Source organism: Stomoxys calcitrans, chromosome 1 (assembly GCF_963082655.1).
Source record: "Stomoxys calcitrans chromosome 1, idStoCalc2.1, whole genome shotgun sequence".
NCBI classification, from domain to species: domain Eukaryota; kingdom Metazoa; phylum Arthropoda; class Insecta; order Diptera; family Muscidae; genus Stomoxys; species Stomoxys calcitrans.
In genome coordinates, this window is record NC_081552.1 from 142,049,101 (window position 1) to 142,069,705 (window position 20,605).

At 39.7% G+C, this 20,605-nt stretch overlaps 1 protein-coding gene across 7 annotated transcripts in view; it reads left to right on the forward strand.

Annotated features, from left to right (window-relative positions):
* Window positions 1–20,605, forward strand: part of LOC106094892 (adenylyl cyclase 78C) — a 384,230-nt gene that overhangs the window by 269,407 nt on the left and 94,218 nt on the right. For all 7 annotated transcript variants that reach the window (XM_059361192.1, XM_059361191.1, XM_059361193.1 and 4 more), the window contains 3 exons: window positions 5,553–5,714; window positions 16,825–16,961; window positions 17,014–17,154. In XM_059361192.1, coding sequence (XP_059217175.1) covers window positions 5,553–5,714; window positions 16,825–16,961; window positions 17,014–17,154 — 440 coding nt within the window. The remainder of the gene's footprint in view (window positions 1–5,552; window positions 5,715–16,824; window positions 16,962–17,013; window positions 17,155–20,605) is intronic.

Genomic DNA, 20,605 nt, shown 5'->3' on the forward strand with positions numbered 1-20,605 from the left:
ATAAAATAGGGAGATCAGTTTATATGGGAGCTGTAGCAGGCTTTAGGCCAATTCAGATCATAATTGACACGTATGTTGAAGGTCATGACAGAAGTCGTTGTACAAAATTTCAGCCAAATGGGATAATAAGTGCGACCTCTAGAGGCTCAAGAAGTCAAGATACCAGATCGGTTTATATGGCAGCTATATGAGGTTATTAACCAATTAAAACTATATTTGGTACAGCTGTTCGAAGTCATAACAAACCACTCCTTGCAAAATTTCAGCCAAATTTCGGATAGGAATTGCGCCCTCTAGAGGCTCAAGAAGTCGAGATCCCACATCGGTTTATATGGTAGCTATATCAGGTTATGAACCAATTAAAGCCATATTTGGTACAACTCTTGGAAGTCATAACAAATCACTTCTTGCAAAATTTCAGTCAAATCGGATGAGAATTGCGCTCTCTAGTGGCTCAAGAAGTCAAGATTCAAGATCGGTTTGTATGGCAGCTATATCAGGTCATGGACCGATTTAAACCATACTTAGCACAGTTGTTGGAAGTCATAAAAAACCACCTCATGCAAAATTTCAGCCAAATCGGATAGGAATTGCGCCCTTTAGACGGACGGACATGGCTAGATCGACTTACAATATAATGACGATCAAGAATATATATACTTTATGGGCTCTCAGAGGAATTTCGTCAAACAGAATGACGAAATTAGTATACCCCCATCCTATGGTGGAGGGTATTATAATTGGTAGTTGATATGGTTCAGTCCAGACTTTGTTCCGTGCTCCTGAATTAAGGCAATATGAATCTTACCATTGTGAATTTTCTCCATCAGAGCGTGTGTAGCAGTCTCGCTCCGGTGGAGGTTTATCAGGATTACCTCAATCATTGGTCCTCCAGTAAATGGGCATCTTGGGAGTAGGTGATGATCTCATCGTTGATCTCATGCATTAACTTTCCTGTCACTGCACTGCCTGATGTCATCGTTTTAGGTTCTTTGCCTAATCTAGTCTTCCGACTCTTTATAAAGTCGGTAATGGTTCCATCGTCGAGTCCCTGTTCGTTAAGCTGTGTTGGGTTTCCATTCCTTGTACTGCCTGATGTTCAATACTAGGATCTTTGCCTATCTTAGCCTTCCAAATCTTAAGTAAATGGGCTTCTTGGGAGTAGGTGATGGTACCATCATCGGCTCCCTGTTCGTTGGGTTGCCTTGAGACTTCTTTCGCTGAGCTGCCTAATGTTTCAATATTAGGATCTTTACCTATTCCAAATCTTGAAGTCGGTGATGGGTCCGTCGTTGGGTTCCTGTTTGTTGGGCTTCTCGCTACTGCACTGCCTGATATACTAGTATTAGGATCTTTGCTTCTCCTAGTCTTGTCCATTTTGAGAGATGCCGTGATTGTCTCGTTGTCGGCCCCCTGTTTGTTGGGCGGTGTTGAGTCACCTGCCACTGCACGGCCTGATATCGCAAAATGCAAATTTCTGCCTATCGTAGTATGATATAGCTCCTATATAAACTGATCTCCGGATTTGAATTTTTGAGTCGCAATTTTTGTCCAATTGGCTAAAATTTTGCATGCGGTGTTCTTTTACGACTTCCAACAACTGTGCCAATTATGTTCCAAATCAGTCAATATCCTGATATAGATCCGATATAAACCGGTCTCTCGATCCTCCTTGTTCGGTTCCTAGAAGCTTTAATTTTTGCTGGTTTGACAAAAGTTTGGTATGTAGAGTCCAATTATGCCCTTCAACTAAAGGATATCAAAGAATTCGTGCGATGCACAGGTTGATTTTCCGGTTTCCGTACGATTTTAATTTTATTTACATTACACTTCGTTGGCAACACTTAACCAGCATTAGCAGAAATGAGTAAAATATTTTGCCTAATTACATACGCCATACGTATTTTTTGTGTCAATTACTTTTTATCTGCTATAGTAGACACTTTTAACATTACGAGATAATTATACTACATTATCAATATTTGTTCCTGTTTGGTTTCGCAATCGTATGATGATAATATGCAAAGCGAAAAACCTATTTTGCCATACCACCGTTTCATATTCTGACGGATACCATTTGGTGCACGCGCATTTTTAGTAGCTGTTAAAAATAGCAAAAACACAGCCACATACCAAAATTTGCTAAATTCAATAGGAAACGCCTTGTAAACATGGTACCCACTGTAGCACAGAGATTAGCATGCGAACCCACTATAGCACTATGACGGTGAGCTTCTGGGTTCAAATCCTGGCGAGACCATCAGAAAAATAATCAGCGGTGATTTTCCCCTCCTGATGCTAGCGACATATGCGAGATACTATGCCATGTTAAAACTTCTCTCCAAAGAGGTATTGTACTGCGGCAAGCCGTTTGGACTCGACTATAAAGAGGAGGCCCCTTACTATTGAGCTTAAACTTGAATCGGACAGTACTCATTGTGAGAAGTTTGCCCCTGTTCCATAATGGAATGTTCATGGGCAAAATTGATGTAAACTTGTAGACTAGCTTACATTGTTGTCCTTAATAGTTTTACATTTTACTGGTGTATTATGCAACATTTTGTACGAAAATGCGAATGCGTACGAATTCGCAAAACATACCAACAGCGACAGCGGTGAATTTGGAGTGATGCTAAATACGTCGAAATTCAATGTAAATAGTACATTCAAATGGATTACTACGATGCGATTTAATCTTTAGATATGCAGCAATACATCGTATATAATATTTTTATATACGGTTTATATGGCAGCTATATGAGGTTATTAACCAATTAAAACTATATTTGGTACAGCTGTTCGAAGTCATAACAAACCACTCCTTGCAAAATTTCAGCCAAATTTCGGATAGGAATTGCGCCCTCTAGAGGCTCAAGAAGTCGAGATCCCACATCGGTTTATATGGTAGCTATATCAGGTTATGAACCAATTAAAGCCATATTTGGTACAACTCTTGGAAGTCATAACAAATCACTTCTTGCAAAATTTCAGTCAAATCGGATGAGAATTGCGCTCTCTAGTGGCTCAAGAAGTCAAGATTCAAGATCGGTTTGTATGGCAGCTATATCAGGTCATGGACCGATTTAAACCATACTTAGCACAGTTGTTGGAAGTCATAAAAAACCACCTCATGCAAAATTTCAGCCAAATCGGATAGGAATTGCGCCCTTTAGACGGACGGACATGGCTAGATCGACTTACAATATAATGACGATCAAGAATATATATACTTTATGGGCTCTCAGAGGAATTTCGTCAAACAGAATGACGAAATTAGTATACCCCCATCCTATGGTGGAGGGTATTATAATTGGTAGTTGATATGGTTCAGTCCAGACTTTGTTCCGTGCTCCTGAATTAAGGCAATATGAATCTTACCATTGTGAATTTTCTCCATCAGAGCGTGTGTAGCAGTCTCGCTCCGGTGGAGGTTTATCAGGATTACCTCAATCATTGGTCCTCCAGTAAATGGGCATCTTGGGAGTAGGTGATGATCTCATCGTTGATCTCATGCATTAACTTTCCTGTCACTGCACTGCCTGATGTCATCGTTTTAGGTTCTTTGCCTAATCTAGTCTTCCGACTCTTTATAAAGTCGGTAATGGTTCCATCGTCGAGTCCCTGTTCGTTAAGCTGTGTTGGGTTTCCATTCCTTGTACTGCCTGATGTTCAATACTAGGATCTTTGCCTATCTTAGCCTTCCAAATCTTAAGTAAATGGGCTTCTTGGGAGTAGGTGATGGTACCATCATCGGCTCCCTGTTCGTTGGGTTGCCTTGAGACTTCTTTCGCTGAGCTGCCTAATGTTTCAATATTAGGATCTTTACCTATTCCAAATCTTGAAGTCGGTGATGGGTCCGTCGTTGGGTTCCTGTTTGTTGGGCTTCTCGCTACTGCACTGCCTGATATACTAGTATTAGGATCTTTGCTTCTCCTAGTCTTGTCCATTTTGAGAGATGCCGTGATTGTCTCGTTGTCGGCCCCCTGTTTGTTGGGCGGTGTTGAGTCACCTGCCACTGCACGGCCTGATATCGCAAAATGCAAATTTCTGCCTATCGTAGTATGATATAGCTCCTATATAAACTGATCTCCGGATTTGAATTTTTGAGTCGCAATTTTTGTCCAATTGGCTAAAATTTTGCATGCGGTGTTCTTTTACGACTTCCAACAACTGTGCCAATTATGTTCCAAATCAGTCAATATCCTGATATAGATCCGATATAAACCGGTCTCTCGATCCTCCTTGTTCGGTTCCTAGAAGCTTTAATTTTTGCTGGTTTGACAAAAGTTTGGTATGTAGAGTCCAATTATGCCCTTCAACTAAAGGATATCAAAGAATTCGTGCGATGCACAGGTTGATTTTCCGGTTTCCGTACGATTTTAATTTTATTTACATTACACTTCGTTGGCAACACTTAACCAGCATTAGCAGAAATGAGTAAAATATTTTGCCTAATTACATACGCCATACGTATTTTTTGTGTCAATTACTTTTTATCTGCTATAGTAGACACTTTTAACATTACGAGATAATTATACTACATTATCAATATTTGTTCCTGTTTGGTTTCGCAATCGTATGATGATAATATGCAAAGCGAAAAACCTATTTTGCCATACCACCGTTTCATATTCTGACGGATACCATTTGGTGCACGCGCATTTTTAGTAGCTGTTAAAAATAGCAAAAACACAGCCACATACCAAAATTTGCTAAATTCAATAGGAAACGCCTTGTAAACATGGTACCCACTGTAGCACAGAGATTAGCATGCGAACCCACTATAGCACTATGACGGTGAGCTTCTGGGTTCAAATCCTGGCGAGACCATCAGAAAAATAATCAGCGGTTATTTTCCCCTCCTGATGCTAGCGACATATGCGAGATACTATGCCATGTTAAAACTTCTCTCCAAAGAGGTATTGTACTGCGGCAAGCCGTTTGGACTCGACTATAAAGAGGAGGCCCCTTACTATTGAGCTTAAACTTGAATCGGACAGTACTCATTGTGAGAAGTTTGCCCCTGTTCCATAATGGAATGTTCATGGGCAAAATTGATGTAAACTTGTAGACTAGCTTACATTGTTGTCCTTAATAGTTTTACATTTTACTGGTGTATTATGCAACATTTTGTACGAAAATGCGAATGCGTACGAATTCGCAAAACATACCAACAGCGACAGCGGTGAATTTGGAGTGATGCTAAATACGTCGAAATTCAATGTAAATAGTACATTCAAATGGATTACTACGATGCGATTTAATCTTTAGATATGCAGCAATACATCGTATATAATATTTTTAGTGCATTCAGTACATTTATTCTCAATTTACAGAGGCAAATCCGACCGAATTGGAAGCCGAAAAGTTTTGCGATTTTCAATTACCGGAACATAAATTAAAGTTAATTTCGCAAAATTCTGGCTATTGCAGAACAGGCCTGTATATGTTTTGTCAACGACCAAAATGGCCACAGCACTCATTAAAGTTTTATTTTTACTCCAGTGTGGCATTATTTACTACCTCTCTTATTTTTTCGCCCATCTCTGTAGGACAATCATTGTTTGCGAGTCAAGTTGCTGGGTGATTGCTACTATTGTGTTTCACAATTTGAAAGTGATAACTGGAAAACACGTCCAGACCACGCCGTCTGTAGTGTTGAAACTGGCTTGCACATGATAAAGGCCATCAAGGATGTGCAATTGCATACACATGTAAGTTGTTTCTTATTATTGATTTATTGCAGCCACAGTGGGAAGCTAAACCGAGTGGATGTTTTACTTTCTGAGATTCTATCGAGTATTAAAAATAGAGCAAAATCAATAACTTTGTTTTATTTGAAAACATAATTGTTGAAAATTAACAAATAAAAGAAAAATTCCCGCCACAAATGATACAATAAAAATTTCAAAAATGACACATCCCCTCATTTTAGCACTTTTACAATAATGATTTAATATGATTAGTCTTCAATACTTTATTTATGAATAATTTCGGCCTTATTACCAAAATTTTATATATATTTATATATATTATATTGTATATATCTTATATATAAAAATCAATTGTTTGTTTGTTTGTATGTTTGTGTGTTCCTTATAGACTCAGAAACGGTTAAACCGATTTTCTTGAAATTTTCACAGATGGTGCATGATGATCTCGTAGTGAAAATAGGGTACTAAATTTTTTGATATCTGAAGGGGGGCGGACCCTCCGCCTTACCCTAATTTTCAGAAACGCCAGATCTCAGAGATGTAGTACACTAAAAATAAAAATTTGGTATCCAAATTGCGGATGGGGTACCTAGGGGAGCCGCCCCACCCTAAAACCTACCAAACATATATTTAGACCAATCACGACAATATGGGACTCAAATGAAAGGTATTTAGGATAAGCAAACGTATCTGATATCCATTGTCGAACCAAGTGCTAGGGGGACCACCCCAAGCCCCAAAACATCCCTTAATCGGACATATTTACCGACCTTGGCAATATGGGACTCAAATGAAAGGTATTTGCGAGTAGAATACGAATCTGTTATCCAAATGTGGGACCACGTTTCTGGGGGTCCACCCCTTCCCCAAAACACCCCCAAACAAGACTTATTTACTGGCCATGGGAATATGGGGCTTAAATAAAAGGTATTTGAGTGTAGAATTAGAATCTGATATCCAAATATGGGACCAAGTGTTTGGGGGGCCGCCTCTTTCCAAAAACATCCTCCAAAGGGAACAAATTTACGACCATAGCCATATGGGGCTCAAATGAAAGGTCTTTGGGAGTAAAGCACAAATCTGATATAAATATTTGGGAAAAGTGTCTATGGGGCCACCCCACCCCCACAATACCACCCAAATAGTAAGTATTTGCTGACTTTGCAATATGAGGCTCAAATACGAGGGTTTTTAGAGTGGAACGCGAATGCTATATATATTTTCAAGGGCAACTCACTGAGTGGCCGCCCATCCCCCAAAACACTCCCCAAGCCGGTCACGTTTGCCGACTATGGGAATATGGAGCACAAATAAAAGGTATTTGGGAGTACACCAAAATACCCCACAAGCAGCAATTTTTTTGTGACTATCGCAAAATGGGGCTCAAATAAATTTGATATCCAAATTTAGGACCATATATTTAGGGAATCACCCCTTCCCCAAAACACCCCGAAAAGGGTAACAAGTAAAAAGGCGTTAAGTTCGGCCGGGCCGAACTTTGGATACCTACCACCTCGGGAATATATCTAAAACCACCTTTTATCAAAATTCGGTGAAAATTTCATACCTTATGTCCCATATCAGTTATATCAAAATATGTTCCGATTTGGACCAAATACTAAAAGTACACTAGCTATATCTAAAAATATACCGATCTGAACCATATACGATACGGATGTCGAAAAGACTAACATAAGTCACTGTGTCAAATTTCAGTGAAATCGGATTATAAATGCGCCTTTTATGGGGCCAAGACCTTAAATCACGAAAACGGTCTATATGGCAGCTATATTCAAATCTGGACAGATCTGGGCAAAATTGAAGAAGGACTTCGAAGAGCCTAACCAAACTCACTGTCTCAAATTTCAGCGACATCGGACAATAAATGCGTCTCTTATGGCCCCAAAACCTAAAACCTAGATATCGGTCTATATGGCAGCTATATCCAAATCTGAACCGATTTGTGCGATATTGCAGAAGTATGTCAAGGGGTTTACCTTAACTCACTGTCCCAAATTTCGGCGACATCGGACAATAAATAAGCATTTCATGGGCCCAAAACGATAAATCAAGAAATCGGTCTACATGGCAGCTATATCCAAATCTGAACCGATCTGGGCCAAATTGAAGAAAGATGTCGAAGGGCCTAACACAACTCACTGTCCCAAATTTCAGCAAATCGGATAATAAATGTGGCTTTTATGGGCCTTAGACCCTAAATCGGAGGATCGGTCTATATGGCAGCTATATCCAAATCTGAACCGATCTGAGCCAAATTGACGAAGGATGTCGAAGGGCCTAACGAAACTCACTGTCCCAAATTTCAACTAAATCGGATAATAAATGTAGCTTTTATGGGCCTTAGACCCTAAATCGGAGGATCGGTCTATTTGGCAGCTATATCCAAATCTGGACCGATCTAAAGCAACTCACTGTCCCAAATTTCAGCAAGATCAGAATGACAAAATGAATATACCCCCATCCTTCGGTGGTGGGTATAAAAATTTTTCAACCATGCCAATATTTGGTATTTAAAATTAGAAAACGAATTTGATAACCTATTTTGGGTAATGTGTTTGGGGGACGCCTCATCGTGTAAACTCCCCTAAACCAATGGCAATATGGGGTTTAAATAAATGGTTTTTGAAAGAAGAGCACGATGCTGATATTTTTTCAGGGCCAAGTATCTGGGGGACTATCTCTCCCCCGAAAACACCACTAAATCAGAAATCATGAGATTATTGGGCTAAAATGAAGTATTTTAAGAAAGGAGTACACCTTACATCCAAACTTAAATTCGTAGACCAATAAGGACCATATGGGATTCAGATAAAGGCACATATATTGTTAAACACTTAGTCAAGTTTACATGCTATTTCACTAAAAGATCTTTAATTGTCGAAAATAAATATACCAAGGAAACTTTTGTTCCATATAAAGTAAAAGAAGGCGCAGCGGAGCGGGACCGGGTCAGCTAGTATATATATATATATATATATATATATATATATATATATATATATATATATATATATATATATATATATATATATATAGGTTCATATTATTGTCCTTTATTCATTAAAACTACATTCGACAATCACTGTCAGTTAAATTAAACAACACATAAATTTGGATTCGATTTATTTTCATTCAAAATGATGATCACAAAAGTTTGACTATCGCCGTGCTACTCCCGAAATCAACTGTCTGTTGATGTCTTCTTCAGTCATTCTTGAAACCTCCAACTGCTGGCAGAAATGGCGCAACTAGGCTGCCGAATATGTTTAACACAGGTGTTCCATGCTGACGGTGCGTCTGGTGCACAGGTTCAGTGGCGTAAAAGTATCGTTTTGCAGTTTCACACCAGGCGGAAAAATGGATTAAAAGTGCTGACTTAGCGGGACTTGTAATGCAGAAGCAGGGCAGCACAGATGTGTTAACTCTCTAAAAATCTACTTCCCACAGATCAGGAAGTGAGGAGGCGTTTTGTTGCAGTATGGACAGGCTAAATTTTGGTAGTTTACTCTACGTTGCTATCTTCCTCCCGATTATCAAGACGAGCCCATTCAATATGAATAGGTAGCCCTGAAGCCTTATATTCGTTGATGCAAGTTCACGTACGAAATTAGGCTTTATGGATAGGGGTTTGTTCGTGATGGTGGTCAGTACCGATGGGAGAACCTGCACTCCAGAAATGCTCATACTCCAATACATTTTGTTGTTGATCATCAAAGATTCATTCTCCATCTGCAGAATGAAGGAACCATCGACGGGATGGGACATTCCATTGGACCAAATGCTACCGTTAAGGTTATCCAAGATTGTATGAGATATCCGCGAATATTGTGCCGTCTTTGAGAAATTCTACCTTTGATTCTGCACTGATAACATATCGGCAATCTGTTTGCCCACCCTTCAAAAGTCGTGGCAAGCAATCTTCCTCTGGTATTTTATCAAGCATTTCCTTCTAACAAACCATGGCGGTAACCAGATGAAGGCAATCGACTTTGACACCATATGTTTCATCTCTGTTTATAGTATAGTCCTGTAAATCAGATCAACCTTCCGGTCCTTCTTCAAAACTGCCCGTACAATTATATGGTTGAATCTCGTCCCCTCCATATTCGCCATGGGCAGTATGTACAGCAAACGGGTGCCATCAATATAAAAGAATGCTCGCTGTACTCGATGCCTTCGATGACACTATTGTACGGAAGAAATTCTATTTCACCTATTAGATGATTCAACTCCACCTTGTCCAATAGGTTGCTGTTCACGACCATTTGACCATTTGGCCATTTGACAAGCTGAAGCCAATTCGCCTACAGCTTCCTTTAGGATCAGCACTGATGGTGGCTAATGCATCCCGGCTTCGCAGGATCTCATCCCAATCTTTTGGGTCAGGCTATCTAGCAATCCATTTCCAAGCTGCTCCAATCCAGTTAATCGAGCGTTCTCTTCTCTTAATTTTGGGGCTCTTACGCTCATCATGTTGGGTGCGAATTTTCTCCAGTTGAAATGCGATCATGTTCTTGATACCGGTGGTCTCATTCATATAGTCGTTTTCGATTTAGTATATCCCCATAACGTTGCAAGTCGATATTATGAATTAATTTGAAGTGCCCATTTATCACCCAACCGTAGTCATCACGAATTGTCAAAATAGAGGAGTCCAAATTGAACACTACATATGCTTGTGCGGCTGGCTGTACAGAGGCAAAACCTAAGAAATAATTGCAAACTATTGGAAATGAAATGATGATGGAAGTCATATGTTTTCATAAAAATTATCAATGTTTTCCTATACTAGTGAGTTAGTAGTAGTTTGTTAGTTCTGTGGGGTAAGAGGAGTTAGGGGAGGCGGGACAGGTTTATTTGGATCAAGCGATATTTGTGATTGTTAGAAGTGGTTAGCATTTGCTTTGAAATCCGTGTATCAAGATTTCTATTAAAATGTTTTCTATTTGTTTTTTCATTTTCTTATTTGTTTCGTCTTTTTTTAACAGGCAATTTAGTTGTAGCATCATGCTTATGCACCTCAATGGGTATAGTTTTCTCTCGTTTTGGATATTTTTAGTGGGTGAAAATTCATTGTTGTGACCCCCATTTCGGGTAATTTTTATACCCTCCACCATAAGATGGGGGGTACACTAATTTCGTCATTATGTTTGTAACTACTCGAAATATTCGTCTGAGACCCCATAAAGTATATATATTCTTGATCGTCGCGACATTCTAAGTCGATCTAGCCATGTCCGTCCGTCTGTCCGTCCGTCCGTCCGTCTGTCCGTCCGTCCGTCCGTCTGTCCGTCCGTCTGTCTGTCGAAAGCACGCTAACTTCCGAAGGAGTAAAGCTAGCCGCTTGAAATTTTGCACAAATACTCTTATTAGTGTAGGTCGGTTGGTATTGTAAATGGGCCATATCGGTCCATGTTTTGATAAAGCTGCCATATAAACCGATCTTGGGTCTTGACTTCTTGAGCCTCTAGAGGTCGCAATTATTATCCGATTTGCCTGAAATTTTGTACTACGGATCATCTCATGACCATCAACACACGTGTTTATTATGATCTGAATCGGTCTATAGCCCAATACAGATCCCATATAAATCGATCTCTCTATTTTCTTGAGCCCCCAAAGGGTGCAATTCTTATTCGAATTGGCTGACATTTTACACAGTTCTCCAACATGTAATTTAATTGTTGGACCACAATACCATATCTTGATATCGCTCTAATAACAGAGGAAATCTTTTCTCATATCCTTTTTTGCCTAAGAAGAGATGCCGGGAAAAGAACTCGACAGATGCGATCCATGGTGGAGGGTACATAAGATTCGGCCCGGCCGAACTTAGCACGCTTTTACTTGTTCATGACTATGAACCTCTTATGGGTAATTTGTGTACCCCAATGGATAATGTTTTTGATTTTAATATTTCATACACCATGTGGTTGTTATTTCCTATGTCAAAGGACATAGGAAGGCTCATGTTGGTCACTTTTAGCCATTGATATGGCCTATTCATGGCATGAAATTAAAGTCATAGATTCTCGGCGGATTTTAATCACTTCGAATACCACCTCCCGGACCACCGCGAAAACTGGAATTGAACCAATGCGGTGGATTGAATACAAATATATAACAATTTGCACCCAGACCGCGCGTGGCTAGATATCTATACATGAGCTATCTTATCTCTTGACCAATAATTGCTCTTTATTCTTAGACATTATTACTACCTGATTTGTAGAATGTCTTTCCACTCTGTGTAACATTTCTATATTGAGAATCAATTTCTTCCTAGTATATAGGTTTCTCCTTGCTTTTAATATGTTTATTACTTATGAACAATTCATCACCATTTGTATATTCACACAGAGGCGAGCGAGTTTTGTTGTTTATGTAATAGAAGAGCCTTAACTTAACTAGCCCCCTGTCGTTGGATTAGTTGATTTCTGAATACGTTTATCGAGGACTCTACATGCGGTATCAAGTCAGAACTGTCTTGTTCAGCCGACTGCATCGTGCCTTCCGATGCAGTGTCTGGATGCTTCTTGGGCAACGATTGAGTCTGTGAGTGCATTCATTTCCGTTCTGAGCCGGGATAGTGTATCGGCGACAAAATTTGCCTTTCCAGGTTTGTAAATCGACTCGCAGTTATACTCCTCAATACGCGATTTCCAGCGTTTGAGCTTAACGTTGTAATTGCGATTGCTGAGGGAAAATGTTAAAGGCTGGTGATCGGTGTAAATCCTTATTTTCCCTTACCATAGAGATACGACTGAGCGAACGCGATATGAAAGCAATAGGTCTAACCTCCCCGATAGACTCCTGCGACAGCACTGCCCCAATGGTGTAGTCCCACGCTTCCGTTGTCAAATTGAATGGTTTCGAGAAATCCTGGAAGGCCAAAACGTCGGCAGAAACTAGGAGCTGTTTCAACTCCCTAAATGCCTCAATACGCGCTTTCCATTGTTTGAGCTTAACGTTGTAATTGCGATTGCTGAGGGACAATGTTAAAGGCTGGTGATCGATGTAAATACTTATTTTCCTCGTACCATTGAGATACGATTGAGCGAACGCTATATGAACGCAATAGGTCTAACCTTCCCGATAGACCCCTGCGACAGCACTGCCCCAATGGCGTAGTCCGAAGGATCTGTCGTCAAATTTAATGGTTTCGAATAATCCTGGAAGGCCAACACGTCGGCAAAACCTAGGAGCTGCTTCAACTCCCTAAATGCCTCTAGAGCCCCTTCGTCCAATTCTATGCTCACTTTCTTCACAGCACTAGCTCGTATACGTGCGTTCTCGCCCCTAGTCAGGTTAGTCAATGGTATTGCTCTCTTGGCATAATCCCTTATAAATTTTCTATAATAAAAGGTCATGCCGAGAAAGCTTTTCAGTTCCTTCAGTGGTAAAATCATCTTTATCGCTACTAGGTTTTTCAAATTGGCACGTATTCCATCTAAGCTTATGACATAGCCAAGAAATTCAGCTTCATTTTCGAGGAAGCATGTCTTCTCCAAATTCACTTTCATACATACATTATGTAGATGATCATCTAAATCTTTTCCAAACACAAATTATCAGTTTTCACACCAGTTTAGATTTGCTTATTTTGTGACAAAAGCAATTTTAATCTTTTTCCTTTTATATAAGGGACAACCTCATTTTATCAATAACTTCACAAATTATCAGTTTCCGCACAAGTTATTTTTAAAAATAATGTTTTTGACTGCAAGGACTTTCGCGCGGATCCCTTTATTGATTAGAAAAATAAATTCGACAAAAACCGTCGGTTAAATGAAACAACACTTAAATTTGGATTCGATTTATTTTCTTTCCAAACGATGATCATAAATGTTTGACTATCGCCGTGCTACTCCTGAACTCAACTGTCCGTTGATGTATTCTTCGGTCATTCTTGAAGCCTCCATTTGGTGGCAGAGATGCCGCAATTAAGCTGCCGAGTATGTTTCCCACAGGCGTTCTATGCTGACGGTGCGCCTGGTGCACAGGTTAAGTGGCCGTGTGAAAGTATCACATTACAGTTACACAATAGGTGCAAAAATGAATTAAAGTGCTGAGTTATCCGCACGTTGACCGTGACTGCGCCTCAAATGGTTCATCCACTTAGTCCAATTTTGGCATACTCTTTCCAACATTTCGCCCGGTATCTCACGAATAAATGCTTCAATAATGTCTTCCAATGCGTCAATTAAAGCGGACTTGTCTGTATAGACATGAGCTTTAACACTGCCCCACAAAAAATAGTCTAAAGGCGTTAAATCGCACGATCTAGGAGGCAAATTGACCGGTCCCGAACGTGAAATAAAATGTTCACCGAACTCGCCTGTCAATAGATTAGGTTAGGTTGAAAAAAGATATTGATCCGCCCCATGTCACTATGGACATACACCTAAGCCAGTAATCGGCTTGTTATGCGCTCTAAAAACTTATAAGTAACCTCGAAAACGAACATTTTAAGTTAAGGATTCCGCGGTACTAAAAAAATTCTTAATTGTTTTCCATGCCACGCCCCTAAGTTGTTCCTGACTGGTATTATGTCCCCACCTAAGTGCCGGTATTTGGTAGACGCGAAAGCTGGGCAATGACAAAGGAAATGTTCGAACGTCTCATCATCTTCCCCACATGCTATCACTTGCCGCACAGATTTTACATAAGTGACCTCGTAGTCCTATGTGTCCCGTTATGACACCACCAAAAGCTATACTCACCTCCTTCTTACTTCCTTTCTTCCTCTCACGATACGGTTCACTTTTTTTGGTATCGGACCGAAAACCTCTTCCCTTCCTTCCAGGTTTACTATCGCCACCTCGATTATACCGCGATGGGTTGAGCTGCTCCCATCCTCAATCTATTCTCCCATCGCCCTAAGTCTCATATCCGCAGTGGCTGCCTCACATTTAAGCTGTATGTCAATGGGTCGGATATCTAGAATAGTCTCCAGTGCCCTACTGAGCGTGGTCCTCATTGTTCCGCCCATGCCAAGACAACATGTTCTCTGAACCTGTTGTATGGAAGTCCACCCCTTCCCCAAAACATCCCCCCAAACAGGACTTATTTACTGACCATGGGAATATGGGGCTTAAATAAAAGGTATTCGAATATAGAATTCGAATCTGATGTCCAAATATGGGACCAAGTGTATGGGGGCCGCCTCTTTCCAAAAACAACCTCCAAAGGGGACAAATTTACGACGATAGCAATATGGGGCTCAAATGAAATATCTCTGGGAGTAAAGCACGAATCTGATATCAATATTCGGGAAAAGTGTCTATGGGGCCACCCCACCCCCACAACACCACCCAAATAGGAAGTATTTGCTGACTATTGCAATATGAGGCTCAAATAAGAGGGTTTTTAGAGTAGAATACGAATCCGACATATATTTTTAAAGCCAACACACTGAGTGGCCGCCCATCCCCCAAAACACCACCAAGCCGGCCATGTTTGCCGACTATGGGGCTCAAATTAAAGGTATTTGGGAGTAGACCACGTATCTGATACCAACATTAGGGACCAACTGTCTAGCGGACGTCCCACCACAATAACAACCCCCAAATAGGACGTATTTGCTCACCAAGACAATTTGGGTCTTAAAGAAATGCAACTAAATATTTATAGTTTTTAGGGCCAATACCCCAAACCGGACATATTTGCTGACTTTTGCAATAAGAAGTTTAAATGAGATTAGAAAACGAATTTGATATCCAATTTTGAGGGCAATGCCAATATGGGGTTCAAATAAATGATATACGAGAATAGAGCACGTTGCTGATATATTTTCCGGGATTAGTGTTTGGGGGACCACTCCAATCCCCAAAACACCCCTAAATCGGGCATATTTACCGACCATGTCAATGTGGAGCTTAACTGAAAGGTATTGGGCGGTAGAGCAAGAATTGATACCCACTTTCGGGACAAATTCTGGAGGTCTACCTTTTTCCCAAAATACCCCACAAACAGCAATTTTTTACTGACCATCGCAATATGGGGCTCAAATAAAGGAATTTGGGAGTAGAATACGAATTTGATATCCAAATGTAGGACCATGTATCACCCCATCCCCAAAACACCCCCAAAGGGGCCATGTGTTTGGGGGACGCCTCATCCTGTTAACTCCCCTAAACCAATGGCAATATGGCGTTTAAATAAATGGTATTTGAGAGAAGAGCACGATGCTGATATTTTTTCATAGCCAAATGTCAATCAGACATCATGAGAATATCGGGCTGAAATAAAGTATTTTAAGAATGGAGTACTCCTTACATCCAAACTTAAATTTGAAGACTAATAAAGATCATATGGGATTCAGATAAAGGCACTTATATTGTTAAACTGTTTGTCGACCGACATACAATTTTCGTAGCATGTTAATTCACTAAAAGCTCGTTAATTGTCGACAATAAATATTCCAAGGAAACTTTTGTTCCACATAAAGTAAAAGAAGGCGCAGCGGAGCGGGCCCGGGTCAGCTCGTGAATTATAAAATTTTATTCAAAAAATAAAGAAGCCTACTACTCTACTACAGTGGCTAAAAATGTATTTTCTGTACAAGTAAATAGTAACCTTGATTTGCCTCAACTGTTGCTTTTAATTTTAACTTTTTTTATACGTTGTTTTTCGAAACCATCCATGTGGGATTCTAATACTCTACAAAATATTGTGCATTAAAAACCAGAAATTAAAAATGTAAAAGAACAGGCAGGCAATTAAAACTTTGGTCAGGCACATGCCTTCACCAGTGAAGAAGTTCTTTAAAGAGCCTATTGGAGGGGAGAATCGTTTGGAGGGGATCTTGTATTTTGCTGTCTACTTCAATTTTTCTCAACACAAATATGAAATTTTGGGATATATGTGTATGCCAGTTTCCTCTAAATTATGTAGTTGACCCGCTCAGGTTGATCGTGGACCGCAACATACATAAATATATTCGGACCTGCGAAGGTTAAAGAACTTGACAAGTGCGAAACGCACGGTGGAGGAAATATATTGCGGCCGGCCGAACTAAATGCCTTCCTATTTGTTTATTCCAGAAAAAGTTGGATTCCAACAATGTGTATTGTTCTTCTCTCCACAGGTCGATTTAAACATGCGTATAGGCATCCACAGCGGCTCCGTCATGTGTGGTGTACTTGGCAACAAAAAATGGCATTTTGATGTATGGTCCAATGATGTATTTATTGCAAATCATATGGAATCTGGTGGAATTCCGGGGTAAGTTTTTCTTGCAGTACCCAGTTCATATAATCGGTGCGTTATTTTGCAGTCGTGTTCATATATCGGAAGCCACATTGAAATGTCTGAATGATGCCTATGAGGTAGAGCCGGGCAACGGCGGAAGCCGTGACAATCATTTGAAAATGCTTAACGTAAAAACATTTTTAATCAAACGGACTGAACCTTTAAGGTAAGTGCGTCGATTCTTTGGAGCGAAATGGTGCCCCGAAAATACCTGTAAGGACCAAAAATAATATAATAATTGCAACGATAATTTGTGTCTCATTCATTGTCAACGTTTTATTATTATATTAGCTGGCCCTGTGTGCTTCGCTACACCCTAAAGTGCCTATTTAAAATTGAATGTTCCTTTAAATGTTATGATGCTGGTGCCCAGAGGCATATGTCTTTCTCGCATCTACATTACTTTATTTGTTCATCCTATGTTTTGTTCAAATACATACTTTGTGCGATACAAACGTACTAAAATCCCACAGGACGTTACTGTATCAACTTTATTCTAAATTTGGGAGTATGATTCGTACTCTTCTATCGAAACATCAGTGCAGCGAAGTGGGAGAAAATCGAAAAAAACAGTAACAAGTAAAAGCGTGCTAAGTTCGGCCGGGCCGAATCTTATATACCCTCCACCATGGATCGCATTTGTCGAGTTCTCTTCCCGGCATCTCTTCTTAGGCAAAACAGGATATAAGAAAAGATTTGCACTGCTATTAGAGCGATATCAAGATATGGTCCTGTTTGGACCACAATTAAATTATATGTTTGAGACCTGTGTAAAATGTCAGCCAATTCGAATAAGAATTGCGCTCTTTGTGAGTTCAAAAAGTAAAATAGAGAGATCGATTCTAGAGGCTCAAGAAGTCAAGACCCAAGATCGGTTTATATGACAGCTATATCAGGTTATGGACCGATTTGAACCATACTTAGCACAGTTGTTGGATATCATAACAAAACACGTCGTGCAAAATTTCATTCCAATCGGATAAGAATTGCGCCTTCTAGAGGCTCAAGAAGTCAAGACCCAAGATCGGTTTATATGACAGCTATATCAGGTTATGGACCGATTTGAACCATACTTAACACAGTTGTTGGATATTATAACAAAACGCGTCGTGCAAAATTTCATCCTAATCGGATAAGAATTGCGCACGCTAGAGGCTCAAGAAGTCAAGACCCAAGATCGGTTTATATGGCAGCTATATCAGGTTATGGACCGATTTGTACCATACTTGGCACAGTTGTTGGATATCATAACAAAACACGTCGTGCAAAATTTCATTCCAATCGGATAAGAATTGCGCCTTCTAGAGGCTCAAGAAGTCAAGACCCAAGATCGGTTTATATGGCAGCTATATCAGGTTATGGACCGATTTGAACCATACTTAGCACAGTTGTTGGATATTATAACAAAACACGTCGTGCAAAATTTCATCCCAATCGGATAAGAATTGCGCACGCTAGAGGCTCAAGAAGTCAAGACCCAAGATCGGTTTATATGGCAGCTATATCAAAACATGGACCGATATGGCCCATTTACAATACCAACCGACCTACACTAATAAGAAGTATTAGTGCAAAATTTCAAGCGGCTAGCTTTACTCCTTCGGAAGTTAGCGTGCTTTCGACAGACAGACGGACGGACGGACGGACGGACGGACGGACGGACGGACAGACGGACGGACATGGCTAGATCGACATAAAATTTCACGACGATCAAGAATATATATACTTTATGGGGTCTCAGACGAATATTTCGAGTAGTTACAAACAGAATGACGAAATTAGTATACCCCCCATCTTATGGTGGAGGGTATAAAAACTGGAAAGGAAAGGCAATAGACGGGCGGAGCCGACTATATAATACCCAACACCACCGAGTCTACGTATTACTTTTAATATATGGCACTTACATCAAAATTTAGTCAGACTTTAATTATACATACCTATTGGAATATCGAATAGAACCTTCTACGATTTTCTTACGATGGTACGAAAATTGTGGCTTCTACAGCCTTAAAATTCGAAACGCGTAAAATATATATGATTCGATTTTGATGAAATTTTGCACACGTATTTGGATGTGAGTTAAAACATTTCATGAAAAATTTTGTAGAAATTGGACCAAAAGTTTAGCTGCTACAGCCTTAGAAGTCGAAACGTATAAAAAAAAAATATATATGGGACCTTTGCCTAAATCTGGTTCGATTTTGATGATATTTTTTGCATGCAGTGCGACGTCAAATAAAACATCTCCTGCAAAATTTTGTAAGGATGGGACCAAAAATGTGGCCACTACAGCTTTAAAAGGGCATATCGGATGAAAAATATATATATGGGAGCTATATATAAATCTGATCCGATTCTGATGAAATTTTGCACATATACTTGGACGTCAAAAAAAGCACTTGGTGCCAAATTTGGTATAGATCGGGCCAAAATTGTGTCTTTTACAGCCTTAAAAGACCACATCGGATGAGAGATATATATGGGAGCTATATATAAATCAGATCCGATTCTGATGAAATTTTGCACACGTATTGGGACGTCACAAAAGCACTTTGTATCAAATTTGGTAAATATCGGACCAAAATTGCGCCTTCTACAGCCTTAAAAGACCATATAGGATGAAAGATATATATGGGAGCCATATATAAATCTGGTCCGATTCTGATGAAATTTTGCACACTTATTTCATTGTCACAAAAAGCATTTCGTATCAAATTTGGTAAATATCGGATCAAAATTGCGCCTTCTACAGCCTTAAAAGACCATATAGGATAAAAGATATATATGGGAGCCATATATAAATCTGATCCGATTGTGATGAAATTTTGCTCACTTATTGTATTGTCACATTGTATTGTCAATTTGGTAAAGATCGGACCAAAATTGTGCCTTCTACAGCCTTAATAGGTCAAATCGGATGAAAGTTATAAATCTGAACCGATTTAGATGAAATTTTGCACACGTATTAAGACATCATACGAAATATATCATGCCAAATTTGGTGAAGATTGTACCAAAATTATGCCTTCTACAGCCATTAAAGGCCATATCGGATGAAAGATATATATGGGAGCTATATCTAAATCTAAACCGATTTCAATGAAATTTTGCACACATATTGGAACATTAAAAGAAACACTTCGTGCCAAATTTTGTAAGGATCGGACCAAAGTTGTGGGTTCTACAAGTTTAAAAGAGCACATCGGATGAAAGATATATATGGGAGCTATATCTTAATCTGAACCGATTTTTTTCAAAATCAATATCGGTCGGTCCTGGACCAAAAAAGAGACTTGTCCAAAACTTTGTGAAAATCGGACAACAAATACGACCTGTACCTTGATTACAAGAATACATGGACAGACAGACGGACATAGCTACATCGAATCAGGAAGTGACTCTTAGCCAATCAGTATACTTATCGATGGGTCTGGCTCTTCTCCTTCAAATGCAACAATACCCTGGGTTGTCCGGACGCCTTTGGACAGGCTCCTAAAGTTGGTTACCTCGGTACTTCGAAAATTTGTTGGGGCTGCCAAATCTTTATTGTGGTCCGATTTTCAAAATCCTTTTTTGTTGGATAGTGCTCAAAAATCCCTATAAAAAAGTCCGCT